General features: G+C 39.9%; 1 protein-coding gene across 4 annotated transcripts in view; it reads left to right on the top strand.

Moving 5' to 3' along the window:
• Positions 1-13,483, top strand: part of IQGAP2 (IQ motif containing GTPase activating protein 2) — a 114,031-nt gene that overhangs the window by 54,834 nt on the left and 45,714 nt on the right. For all 4 annotated transcript variants that reach the window (XM_015848846.2, XM_015848847.2, XM_015848845.2 and 1 more), the window contains exons 3-7: positions 3,736-3,892; positions 4,984-5,061; positions 6,707-6,783; positions 11,596-11,663; positions 12,023-12,136. In XM_015848846.2, the coding sequence (XP_015704332.1) occupies positions 3,736-3,892; positions 4,984-5,061; positions 6,707-6,783; positions 11,596-11,663; positions 12,023-12,136 (494 nt within the window). The remainder of the gene's footprint in view (positions 1-3,735; positions 3,893-4,983; positions 5,062-6,706; positions 6,784-11,595; positions 11,664-12,022; positions 12,137-13,483) is intronic.

The following is a 13,483-nucleotide window of genomic DNA, read 5'->3' as shown; positions in this document are numbered from 1 at the left end:
TGCTTACTGGTGTAGTTATTTATACTTATATAAGATCTAGAATGTCTTTTCTCAGGAAAGCATCTGTTTACATGTTTGGAACCAAAACAAGAACAAAGCAAGGATGCTTAGTATTGCAGGAGAATTTAAATGATAGCTAATTTTTGGTGATGCTGCTCCATGTTTTGGCAACACTGCACACTTCAGTCTGTTTCCTGACACTGCCTTTTATTCCTCTACTGCAGAATGGGATTTGGGTGTAGCTGTAATTAGTGGCCAAGTCAAGCATCACATTCACTATGAAGGTATCTTTTCGTGGCATGCATTTGCCATTTATGGTTGTTAAGAACACTTGGGTTTTGGGTTTTTACTACAGAAAAGGACTATACATTCTTGATAGCTATACTACTGTCACTCCCAAGTTTCACACTGCTGAGTTATAGGCACTTCCTCTGGTATAGCCGTGGTATTAACCTTTCTTCTGTTTTTTTAGTGGAACAACTCCTGAGACAGACTTTAAATCTAATGCTGATGCTGCAGTACTGTGTCTCAGGAAAACAGTGGGAGAGCCAAAGGCAATGCTGGCTCTTTTTCAGTCTAAAGAAAAAATAAATTGCTCCAAAGGTACCTATAAATTCTTATTGCCAGGTGGATATTATCTGTTTCATTTGAAAACAGAAGTTGGAGGGAGTTCTGTTTTTTCACTACAGCCTACTCCTGCTGTTGGTACCACATCATATTATAACTTTCACAAACTTCACAAACTGCATCTTCAAAAGCAGAATTTCACAGACATAGAAGTAATACTTTGTTCTGTAGAGAAGTGCAAATACTTTTTAACAGAATTGTTACACCAAGAACAAAACTATTGTAGTAGCAACAGCTGGAAATACGTGCTGCAGATATTTCAGTACACACAAGCAGAGACTAACAATTGAGCAGCACAATTGAAATTCAGTGTTGTTTGTATATTGCAGGGCTTCACTGCAGTTCCTGTGGTGGATAAGTTCTGCAGCTTCCAAACACTGACAAAACTTGTATTATGTGTAACTTGATCATAGCTATCTTCACTACTGTGTCTCAAAAAGCTGTAGGGTGTTTGCCTTATTGCTGGCCTGGAAGAGCATTTTTCTAGAATGAATATAGTTTAAAGAATTTTAGCTACAAGTGGATATAAGTTCTTTCTTTCTTTCTTTCTTAGGCATATTCCACTTACCTTTTTCTACTTCCTCCTTGTTCCCACTGACTAACTTTCTCTCTCTGAGAAGACTACTCTTATATTTATCTGTACTTGGTGGATTGACAGATGTATTTTTGATTCTGGTTTTTTCTGTTTTCACTGCTTCCTCATATAGTCTTCAGTGTTTGTTTGTTTTTTAATGTTGCATTCACTCACTGAATTGCTGAGGGCAGCCTTACTCTCCAGAAAAAGGGTGGCTCCAGACTTGGGCTTGTCACCATGCAGGAGACAAATCCAAAACAGATTCTTTTTTCAGACTTCCCATTATTTAAATTAAGTGAATGAGCAGCTTCCACCATGTATCAGCACTTCACTTAGAGCTCAGGGAATAATTTTTGTACAAACTCTCTATGATCCAGACTAAAACCACCAAAATGCATCCTTTCCTCTGCCTCATCAACAGTAATGGATTGTGTCTTGACAAGAAAATTGGAGGTCAGTGGTGTGAAGGATCTGATGAAATGTGCAGAGTGCTGCTATGGGCTGCACAGTTTCCATCACTAGAGATGGCTCAGTGGACAACAGGATCAGCTCTAGTCTGTGGTGACTACCTCCCTTTTATTTCTCAGCACACTCCTCCTGCTGTCTGGGCCATGCTTCCATAAGATGTATTTTAGGAAATAATGTAGAAATAGTAGACTGGTTCAGGTAAAAAATCCACCTTTGCTACAAACCAGAATACATATTCTTTTTAATACCTTCCCCTACATTGGAGAAGACAAATGTTATAATGTTATTAGGAAGAAATTCTTTACTTTGAGTGTGGTGATGCACTGGGACAGGCTGCCCAGTGAGACTGCGGAGTGCCCCCTCCCTGGGGCCAGACTGGATGGGGCTTTCAGCAACCTGGTCTAGAGGGAGGTGTCCCGGCCTACAACAGGGAGTTGGAATTAGATGACCTTAGAGGTACCTCCCAACCCAAGCCATTCTGTGTTTCACCTTATTGTGCACATTTATTCATTCTATAAAGCATTGTTAATAAAGATGACTTTTGGAATCCTCTGCATAGAGCCTTAACACATGAGTGTGCAATGCAGAACAGAGCAGAAATGTGTCTCAGTGATACAATCCTTCTTACCAAACCAGCTTTTGCACTGCATACTACAGTTTCCCCAGTGACATCCAACTCTGTGTGATATTGCCAAGATTTATGGCTGGTGGTTTCCTGAAGAGCTATTTGGGTAGTCTCTGCTTCACTGAAACAACTTTCATATGTCTTGTAACAAATCCAAAAGTGTAATGGAATAGGTCATTTGTCTTGAGTTTTAATGTGAAACAAAATGATGTAGTGAGGAAAAACTGGCTCATTTTCAGCCTGGATTCCAGCTTTCTGTTTTCTGAACTCACCCTTGTGGATGTGATGCTAGATTTGTAATGATGTCTTGCACAGTATAAGGCAAGCCTGCCCTAGTAAGGCACACTAATATCTTCATTTATGTTCTTTGCCATGTATGTTAATACTAATATATTTTAAATAAAAGGACAGATTTCCTAAAGAGGGGAAAAAAAAAAAAAAAAAAAAGGAAGAAACAGAACAGATTTAAGACTCTTGTAATGCTTGCTACTTGAGATGAGAATAAAATTATGGGGCCAGAACACTTAGGCCACCAATGCAAGAAACTTCTGGTGTGCTATTTATGATGGTAATCCTTTTCAGAATACTTTGATAGCAGTGTCTCTTGACTATGCAGTGTAAATGTACAGGATAAAATAATTTCATCTTTTGAAGTCTTCTGAACTGGTTATATATTGACTGTTTTCTGTTTAGTGTCATGCTTAAATCTAAAAAAAAAAAAAAAAAAAAAAAAAGTAACTTTTTTTCACATTGAAAGATGTTGATCAAGAAGCCCTTTCTACCAGTGAGTAGTGCAAATGTTTCAGCCAAAACTTTGCTGGACAGAGCTTAGATGGGCTGTTGCGATGAAAGATTCAGATCCTTCCATCACCAATGGCACAGTGTGTCATAAGTGGAGGCAAGGGGCTGCTGCCTGGTTCAGGAGGTTGATAAGATGCTGAGCTTGCCTTGAATTCAGCACACCTAGGCAGTGGGATCCAAGACAATGCCTTGCATTGCTGACTTTGATGCCCTCTCATTGTTCAGCATAAACTTTCAGCCTTCCTTAAAATAGGCGCACCAGCAATGCACGGCACCCTCTGCTTTCTTCTGGTTACAGAACAAATCACTACCTACTTAAAAGCCTAGGATTACTCAGATAATCTTTACACAGCAGTATGAAAATAAAATAAATTAGATATTCTAGGAGGGACATATTCAAAGCTTGTTGTTTGGTTATTCATCAGTCCTTAGCATGTGGTGCAAATAAGACTCTAATTGTTTTGATCTGCTTTGTTCATGATTATTTGTATTTTCTCTTTCTGTCTGTATGTTCATTCCCATTACTCACTTGGATTGCTGAGTAGTGATTTGAGAAGTATGATGGCTGTGGGGAAAGATGTCAGATCAAATTCACTGAAATTGCAGATAACAATATTTCTTAAATAATGTTTTTGTCTAGGTGGATGGAAGTCTGCTTGGAAGAAGAGCTGCCCCCTACTACTGAGCTGGAAGAAGGCTTAAGGAATGGTGTTTATCTTGCCAAGCTTGCAAAATTCTTTGCCCCCAATCTGGTGTCAGACAAAAAGATCTACGATGTGAAGCAGGAACGTTACAAGGTAATAACTTACTGTTTTCAAAAAATTGTCCATTGACTAGCTCTTGAAGATCCATGAGCATGATTAGTTCATCTTCCATGTCTCTTTTGTAAGCCTGTCAAGATAAGATGGGAGATGTACAGCACTTAAGAAGCCAGTATGAAAAGTTAGAAATATTTTATAAGAGGAAAAACAGTATTAGTGACACTTAATGTTTTTAAAGCCAAACAAATTATACTTCTGGCTCCAGGAAAGAGGAGGTTTATTCATGCAATTATTCCTTACTAGAAAAAAGGAGCCAAATAGTAAATCAGCAATTAAACTTGATAACTATTTCTGATTTTATCCATCTTGTATGGAAGGACATTCCCTTCATTAGATCAGTGTCTATTTTTGCTACCAAGTTTACCACTAAAGCAAAGTAATTAAGCTTGGCTTGCTACATTATCTGTAAGACCACCAATAACAGAAACACAGACATGCATCAGACCCCTCTACTGAATGCTTTATTTCAATTTGTAGAGGGCTCAGGAAAAACTCAGACATTTAAGTTTTAGAGGTGTGATCACTGCTTGTTGTTTAGAAGTTCATAAATTAAGCTGCTCTGCTTTCATGTGGTTGACAGAATCATGGTTAGAAATCACAGTAACATTTAAATGCTTCTCTTGAGATCCATAAGGCTGGATTCAAATCAAGCTTATGCTTTATAAAAGCAGGAGTTGAATATTAGGAAAAAATTATTCTCTGACTGGTGATGCATTGGAACAGGCTGCCTAGGGAGTTGATGGAGTCACCATTCCTGGAACTGTTCAAGAAAGGGGAGAATGTGGCACTGAGGGATGTGATTAGTGGGTAGGGTTCTGGTGTGCTGATGTTTGGATTCAATGATCTTAATGGTCTTTCCCAATCTTGATGATTCTATGAGTTGGACGTAGTGAGTCTGTTCATGTGTTAGGCTGCTAAAGGATTACAGCTATGATGCTTGGGGTCTCTGGGACAAACGAGGGAAAACTCTGCTTCAAGATACAAAATTAGGGAGCAATAAAGTAATCAGTAGTTAGAGAACTTGATTTGCACTTTTTTATCATCTCTTCTTCCTGTGTTTCCCATAGAGATCAGGACTTCATTTTCGGCACACTGATAACACTGTGCAGTGGCTAAGAGCAATGGAGTCCATTGGTCTGCCTAAGGTAAGCATCTAAATTTTACCGAGGGAGCAGGATCAATGCAGTGACTCAGTAATGTTTCCTTTCAACTGCCCAAGTCTAAACTGTTATGTATGGTAAGCCTACTGGGATGGCTAGTTCAGACACATATCTGAAGAGAAAGTAATGCTGCATAGTGTGTTCTTGGTGCTGTGGGTGCTGAGTGCCGTGGGTGGGAATATTCAAACTGTTTCTCTTGGGAGTCAAAGGGGGATAGTAGTGGTGTTTTAGCTGTGCTTTATTGCCAGCACAGTCTTGGTGGGGGCCTGGATGTAGTACAGTTAAAACTGGAAAAACTTTCTTGCTTTTGGTTGCTACCTCTGATGTCTCTTGCTGCCTCTTCCTCTTAACGTATGTTGTAGCTTCTCTGCCTCTGCCCAGTTTCCAGGCTGACCCTGTACGTCCTGGTGTGGCTGTATTGCTCCTCTTCCTCCAGCTGCTTTCTTGGGTCACCTTTCACATTTACCTCCCTTCTCACGGGTCTGCACTTCTCATCTCCCTCTCTCCTGCTATTTCTGGGCACCAGTGAGTCTTTCTTTGAATGAAATACTTTTAAGAAAGGGCTGTACAGAAACACCCACTTCACTTGCCCTGCTGGTTTGGTACCTGCAGGCCTGAAGAGCAGCCCCAGGGTGCTCGGTGCAGGGCCCGGCACAGCAGAGATGTTCAGATGGCTGCCTGAGGACTGCAGAGTGGGGCCAGTACATTGTGGGAGCCTGTAAACAGAAAGGAGCTTCTCTTACTGCCCTCAGATGCATGATGAAGATTAAGGGGGAGATGCCTTTCCTAGGTCAACTGTGTTTTAGCCTTGTTTACAAGCCTGAGTCCCCTCTTCAGCTGGCTGATTCCCTCTCCTTCAAAAGATTTTGTTTCTATTGCAGAGGAGGAACACTATGGCCAGAAGGTTTCCCTGTCTCCTTTCCAAAGCCTCAGTGTGCAAGTGATGAGGAGGGCACTGTGCTCCTGACCAGCTCAGTCTTGCTCTGCTGCCCATGGCACTGCTCAGTCCTGAGCTGCGGCACACTGCCAGCTCACATGGATAGCCAAGGCTTTCCTTTTGTTTTCACACAGGAGCCATGGTTTGTGACTGGGACTAAGGCTGGGAACAAATCAGTAGTAGAACCAGAATTGGAATTCACAGTGTGACTTCTTGGCTAAATTGTTTTACACTCCTCCATCTGAACGTTTTGGTTCTTTTTTCTGTTAGTGGTGCCGGGGGTGCTGGATGTTTTTAAATTGTTAAGTTTTGCGAAAGTGTGCCAACACCACCTAGTAAATAACTGTGTCCTAAGCTCTTGGTGACTGAAGGAGGAGAACCCCCATGTCCTGAGTTTTTGCCAAAGAGCCTTTTCTAACTGTCTTGCTGAAATCCTGTCTGCTCATCTTTCTTGCTTTCCATTTTAATATTAAACTTGTAAGCTCTGTTAGACTCTTCCTTATGAAAACTATGGGTAAAGCCAAAATAGTGTGAAAAGAGATTTTATTCATAAGTGTATGGAGATAACAGTTGAATTTCTGTGATTCCAAGGTAGTGATCTGCAGGGAGCCTATTTTAGCTATTCTGCCCTTTTACCTTTCTTGAATTCTAACTGTATATTTTTTGGTTGTTTTTTATTCTTCTTTTTTTTAGATTTTTTATCCAGAGACTACAGACGTCTACGATAGAAAAAACATACCTAGGATGATATATTGCATTCATGCTTTAAGGTAATTGCTGATGGAAGTAAAAACTAAAGTGACTAATTTGAGTGCCTAAGTCTTGAACAGCATTAGTGTAAGCAGTATGTCACAATCTGTCTGAATTTACAAGTTTATTGACTTAACTTTAGTGATGAAAGGAAAACTCAGGCAAATGACTTCCGAAATAAAAATGAAGTACTACTGAATTTAATGCAAATATCCCACTCACTGTGAATAACCTTCACAAAATGGTTTCTGTTCTGGTATCTATTTTGAAATGACGCATGCCAACAAATGTAAAAAACCTTAGCCAAATGTTAGTATAACATTGGGACAGAGATGCTGACCAGAGTGAAAATGAACTGGCATCCCTCTAGCCCTAAAACAGAACAAATAATAACTGCTATGAAGTAATTCATAGGAAATTTAATGTTTTCCAAGCTTTGGAAATTCTGAGCAATTCAGTTTCAAATGTGAAGTCCTTTTTTTTTTTTTTTTTTTTTTTTTTTGGTCCTTCTGCAAGGAATTCTTTGCAATGTTTCTCACTGGAAGCACTGAACATCTGCCGCATGCCACCCCAGAGGTGTGGGCAGGCAACTATCCCTCCCAGGGCTCTCCCAGCTCATTTCCTGTGCACGGAGACCTTTTCATTACTTTAACTACACCTCCACAAGTCTAGTATGTAACTTATATATGAAACCTCACTTTTTTTTTTCCTAATGACGCATCAGCTGCCCCATGGGTGAAGGTCAGGAACCACTCAGTGCATGTTGTTACTAAATTTTTTTTACTGTCTAATCCTTGAAATTACGTGCATGCTCCTGCACTCTTGTGTGCACTTTTGGCCAATAAGTACAGCAAACCACCGCAGTTCATCCTATTTCTCCTAGCAATTCAGACTCGGTTACTCTGCTGTATGATTTTTGTTAGCTCTGGTAAGTGTTGCCACTTGAAATTGCTGTGGCTGCTGTAATGCTAACTGCCCAGGACTGCATGGGGCAGCTCTTGCCTAAGCCCTCACGGGTCTGGCTCTTCTGCCAGGAAATGTCTTTTGCAAGCCTGAGGTGATTTCCTACAGCAGAATGTAAGGCTCACCACCAAGGTGGGAGGTTGTGCTGCATTCCCTCTGCTGGTGTCATGGCCAGCTCAGATGTTTTACACAAGGTAAGAGAGCACTGTGAGTTCCAGTAGGTGTGCCTTTGCAGAGCGAAGGCTTCATCAATTGTGGGTTTGAATGTTGCACGAACAACAAGGCCAGCCCCTTGACATCTCATGGTCTCCCCAGTTTTTGCAACTTTGATAGCTTTTTGCTTCTTAAATTCAATTCTGCAATGGATTGGCCTCTGGTATGTGTTTCTGTTCCCTAGCTTGACCGGTCCCAGGATTTATGCTAGCATCAGGGCAGCCTATGTTGTTTGAATTCCCTGCCAAGTCTGTCTTGTTTGAATAATTTTTCTTCACTGCATATCAGCACAAAGCTGTAATTCCTTGTTTCTAAGCTATTATTTTAGAAATAGATTTATGTAACATACATGACATATGACATTGAAGGGGAACAGACCAGCAATGCTTTGCTTACAATGCTTTGCCATGACAGGGTGTAGGAATCAAAGAAACAACTGGTGAGCTTTGTTTACTTATAGACCTGTTCCTAGAATGAGTGTTGTAACCATCTCTCAACTCAAACTCCAGTATTAGTATGTGCTGGAAACAGCCTGGGAGATGGCAGTACTGAGGACAGGGCACTGCTTGGCCAGCAGCATTTGCAGTTGGGTTGATGATGCAGCACTGAGCTACAGAAATCCAGCTTTGTTTCTGTTTCCACTGCCCTGCTGTTCCCTGCCCCCAGCTCCATGCTGAGCTCCTGCCTCTCTCCCACTCTGCTCCCTGGGTCTGTTGGAGCATCCTCAGCAGGTAGCCAGCACAGGTATCACTGACCCCCGAAAAGTTCTTGGGCCTGGCCACACAGCACCTAGAAACAGAAATGGCATGCAAGGGTTTTCCCTTACCATCTGTTGCATGGGAATGGAATCTCTACATGAAGAATCACCACAGGGCTTAAGTGCTAAATTCTAATACATCTTGGAACGCATGCTCAAATTTCAAAGGCTTGTAACCTAGAAAAGTTAAGCACTTTGTCTGAGAGGTGAGTGGCTGGCCTACTTTCTATTCTTGCTTAGCTGTTACCAAGTTATTTTCCCAACACTGGGAGCTTGAGGTTCCCAATGAAGCTGCAGGTGTTTAACACAGCTAGGATATTTTGTCTTAGTCTCATATTTGAAGGAACCAAAACTGTCTCCAGTTAAGATTTTTTCCTAAGTTAATTTCCTGAAAAGATCAGTATGCATAAGCGCTTAAAATTGCCTCTCTAATTAGAGTGAAAAAGATTTTACTCTATGTAATGGAACCAAATGTTAACATTTCATATGAAAATCTTCGGTTATTTGTGTTTCACTGATCTTTGAGCAGACGGAGGGCCTGGAGACAGGAAATGACTCTAAGCAAAACTGTTTAAATATTTTGGAGATACGTTCTGCTTCAAGCCTGCAATGAAGACCATTGCCCTTAGAGCATGTGGAACAACTTGCCCTGTCAGAAGCAGCCTTGATCTGTCCAGGAAGGAGTGACTTAGCACAGTTTCTAGATTCCTGCTAAGTACTGTTACTCTCTTACTTTTTCATGTTGATATCTAAATGCTTAAGTCAGCCTAAAAATACAGAAGTATTAGTCTCATTTCTTGCACTGTTCTTCTTAAGAAAGCTGATTTTTTTTGGTCCTGGTCTAAATGAGTTATAGACATCCCTCAGTTAATACATGCTAATGATTGTTCCTAAGTAGTGGTGATTCAAATTTTGACTCTTCTGTCTCCCCTGCTCCCTAAAAGACATAGTTTTCAAATTGTCTTTACAAGAATATTGCTAGGTAGATGTAGATTCTGGGCAAACTAGTTCTGAGGCTGGACAGATTCAAGTGTATGTTTTCCTAGGAAGGGATAGAATAACAGGTATATGCTTATAAAAGTGTAAGTTATTTTCAGATTTGTTTGTTACAGCATGCTAAACATGAGCTAAGCTTAAACAAGATTGAGGAGCCTCTGGTTAATCAGAACTATAGCTCTGTACTGATTTGATGTGTGAGGAGCTTCTCCTGAGAAGTTCTCTTTCCTTCCTTGTGCCCCCCTCTTCCCAGTGCCTCCTATGCAGCCTTCTGAACCCAAGCCTCCCACTCTGATTTTATATGGGTTCCCTGCAGATTACACTATATGTACAAATGTATTATGCAAGCTGTTTCAAGTGAATTTGGACCTTAATATAGAGCAGAATTGTTGTCGTGTTCCCTGCAGAACTCCCTGCAAGCAAATTTTCAGCACCACCTGGTGGTTAATAATCTTATCTAAGCAAAGTAGTATAACACACATGGCCTGTTCCAGACCTTTCTGGAACGGCCAAAACATGAGTCTCTTGTGTTTGTACCACTCATTTTTTCTCTACATCTTCCTAATGGGATTACCCCCCAAATGCTGGCACAGCCCTGTGCTGATTTCAACAACTGCTGGTGCATCTATATGATCTCCATCATTTAACCAAAGTTCCAACCCTGCCTTCAGTAGAATCTCTTTATAAGCCTGCAAGAAGAGATTGGCAGCAGAGGGTAAAGAAAGAACCTGGCTCATTGCTGTAGTTTTTTTATCCTGCTGTAAGTACCTTGTATTTAAGACTGCTTTTAAAGGGGAGCATGGAAGTGGCAGTGATTTGAAGACCTGCAGTGCTCAAAAGTGTCTGTATGAGATGTGCTGGTGTATCCATCCAGCTTGTGACAATGCAGAGGAGCAGTAGCATGGAAGATGAAATGCTGGTTCTTTGAGCTCTGAAACAATTATGGCAGCTACAAATACTGGATTTTAAATCCTACTAGACAAAATAGAAGTTAAAAATGGAAACAAAAGGGAAGTGTCCCCTCCAGCAAACAAATGCCAAACCACTGTGCTCATCTGCAATGTGTGAAGATGTGGATGAAGTAATTTGAATAATGAATGATCCTATTGAAGGAACACATTAATTCGGTCTTCTTTGAAATCTTCCTGTTGATAGTTGGTTACTATTTGCAAAGCTTTATTTTGTTCATTGAGTTTCACTGATAAAAGAAATCCCAGTCTTTGTTAAATAAGTTTCTGCCTAGTGTTTGTAGGATACTGTGGAAAATATGTGATTTACTCAGCTGTTTTTCAGATAGCACCTCAGTTCTAAGTATTAAAAGTACAGCTGTTTGGGTGGTTTTTTTTTCATGCCAAATGGAATCTAAAATGCTGGTTCCTGGAGAGCACTTTCACATTGAGTTTACTTCATTCTGCCAAAGCAAATTGCTTCATGACAGAAATATACTTGAGAGGGGCTAGGAGCATATTCCTCTACACTTAGTAAGAAGGCTGTCGGTAAATTGTGTGCCTTCAGCTACTAATTGTAAGTGTATAAGAATTCAAGTCAAAAGAACTATAGACCCAAAGCTATGGGTCTTTAGCTCTGCTAAAGTACATTCATATATTATTCTTGACCGTATTAACTCTTGAACTTCTTTAGAAACCCTCAGTGGAAAGTAATTACGTGTTCACACTTCCTCTGTGATCTGAGACAAAATGACAGTATGTCTTACAGATCTTTCTTTGAAACTGCAAGTAAAAAATATCTATTATACATAAAATACAGCAAAAAGACAAATTTGTTCTGTAGCCCTCCATGAAAGAGAAATGTTGAAGGACAACCTTCACAGTGGCAGTTATACACTGTTGAATAGAAAATGAACACATCAATGTTTTCTAATGCTTGTTATTCTTCTTTGTAGTTTATATCTGTTCAAACTAGGATTAGCACCACAAATTCAGGACCTACTGGGAAAAGTAGACTTCACAGGTAACGAACTGCTTATCTAATCATGTCCTACGTAACTCCTTCATGCAGTAAATCTGCTAACATTGTACATATTTTCCATTACAGTCTTTCTCCTCCCTTAGGGTTGTACGGAGCAGCTCCTAATTAAATATGTGGGAGGGTGCTATTTTTAATAAATACATGTTTTTGAAGGGCAGAAGCGAGTGAATTTGTATAGAATACTTGTCATATCTTAGATACTTTCTTTCAAAACGGGGAAAAAAGCTGCTGAGGATCCCTGATCACATTTGCTTTCAATAAAATAAAATTGCACTAGATACGATGATTCACAATGGAGTTATTCAGATTTTGTTCTAATGATTTCTTTCCTACCTGAACAGAGGAAGAAATCAGCAACATGCGAAAGGAGCTGGAGAAGTATGGCATACAGATGCCGTCTTTTAGTAAAATTGGTGGGATTCTGGCCAGTGAATTATCAGTTGATGAAGCTGCATGTAAGTAAACACCTCTTTTGGTTCTGTTTTCTACTGAATAAACTGAAAGGATGCCAACAAAATACTATTTTTATTCATCTATCTCTTGAACATCATCTTTTGATAAGCGATTAGAAATGCAGTCAACTGTTCATTGACCATCACATTTTGTAACTGTTACAAGATCTTTTTTCTATTTGCCCATCTGCATTATTGAGCAGAAGATAGTTTTATGCAGTCTATTGCATTTTTAGGAAGCACTATCAGAAACAAAGACTTCTTTCTATCTCTTGTGTGTGTTTATAGTTTTGGTACCTAGTGCTTCTTTAGAATGAAGAAGTGAGATTTGTGGGTGACTCTACACCAGAAAAGTTGCAACGGGCTACTCAAGACAGCATATGTAGTGAAATTTAAAAGTATCAATACAGAAAAGGAGCAGACTGAGTGGAGGAAAAACAAAGCAATGACAGAACACATTACTTAATGTAATTAAGTACCAGTGCAGCTTTCCTAAACTTTACAATGCAGAATAATTGAAACAGATTTATTTGTGATTTAGTGTGCTGAAGTTTCCAGATATGAACGTAAAGCGTGCTTCTCTTGTGTTGATTTACCTTGTCACGTATTTTGCAGCTTGCTGCAGCTGAATGCTGTGTAGACTTGTGCAAAGCCAGATCTTAAAATACTCTTTTTTGAAGTAAGCTTTGTTTTTCTGATTGACCTTTTTTTTTTTTTTAGCAAACTTTCAGAGATTTAGTGATGATAAAACACTTTTTTCCAGTAAGCTTCCTTCCTTCCCTTATGATGAAAGGACTGCAACTTCCTTTTCTGGTTCTGAAAGCTTTTTATAGTGTGTGTATATAGTTTCCTTCAACTTTGGAAGAGTTTTCAGCCTTTTATAGAAAATCAGGGTTTCCTGATGCTGGTTCTGTCTCTTTAGGCAGGGACTGTGCTGTCAGTAATGTGCCCTGCCCCAGAACAGGAAATATCTGCTGTGGGAACCCTCATGCATCAATGAGAATTGATGTGGAGATCCTGCTACAGGAGGGCTATCAGCCTGCTTCTGAAATGGAGTGAGCAAAATAGAAATAGGAAGTGAAACAACAACTGATGACTTTTGCTATGCTGTCAGTATTAGTACAAATCAGCATGCAAAGAGTAAACTTAAGTACTCTCAAAACTGACTATTTTTCTAAATAACCATATTTTGTCCGGTCACATTTCTCATTGTTTCTCTTGGCTTACAACATCCACCAGCACAAGTTCACAGCTTTCCTAATCTTTTTACTATCTGTTGTCCACTTGTTGCTGGCTCCACTTATGTCAGAGGTACCTCTTATACAATACTGTGAGAGATTACATCCTTTC

Source organism: Coturnix japonica, chromosome Z (genome assembly GCF_001577835.2).
Source record: "Coturnix japonica isolate 7356 chromosome Z, Coturnix japonica 2.1, whole genome shotgun sequence".
Lineage (NCBI taxonomy): Eukaryota > Metazoa > Chordata > Aves > Galliformes > Phasianidae > Coturnix > Coturnix japonica.
This window is presented reverse-complemented; position numbering and strand designations above follow the sequence as displayed.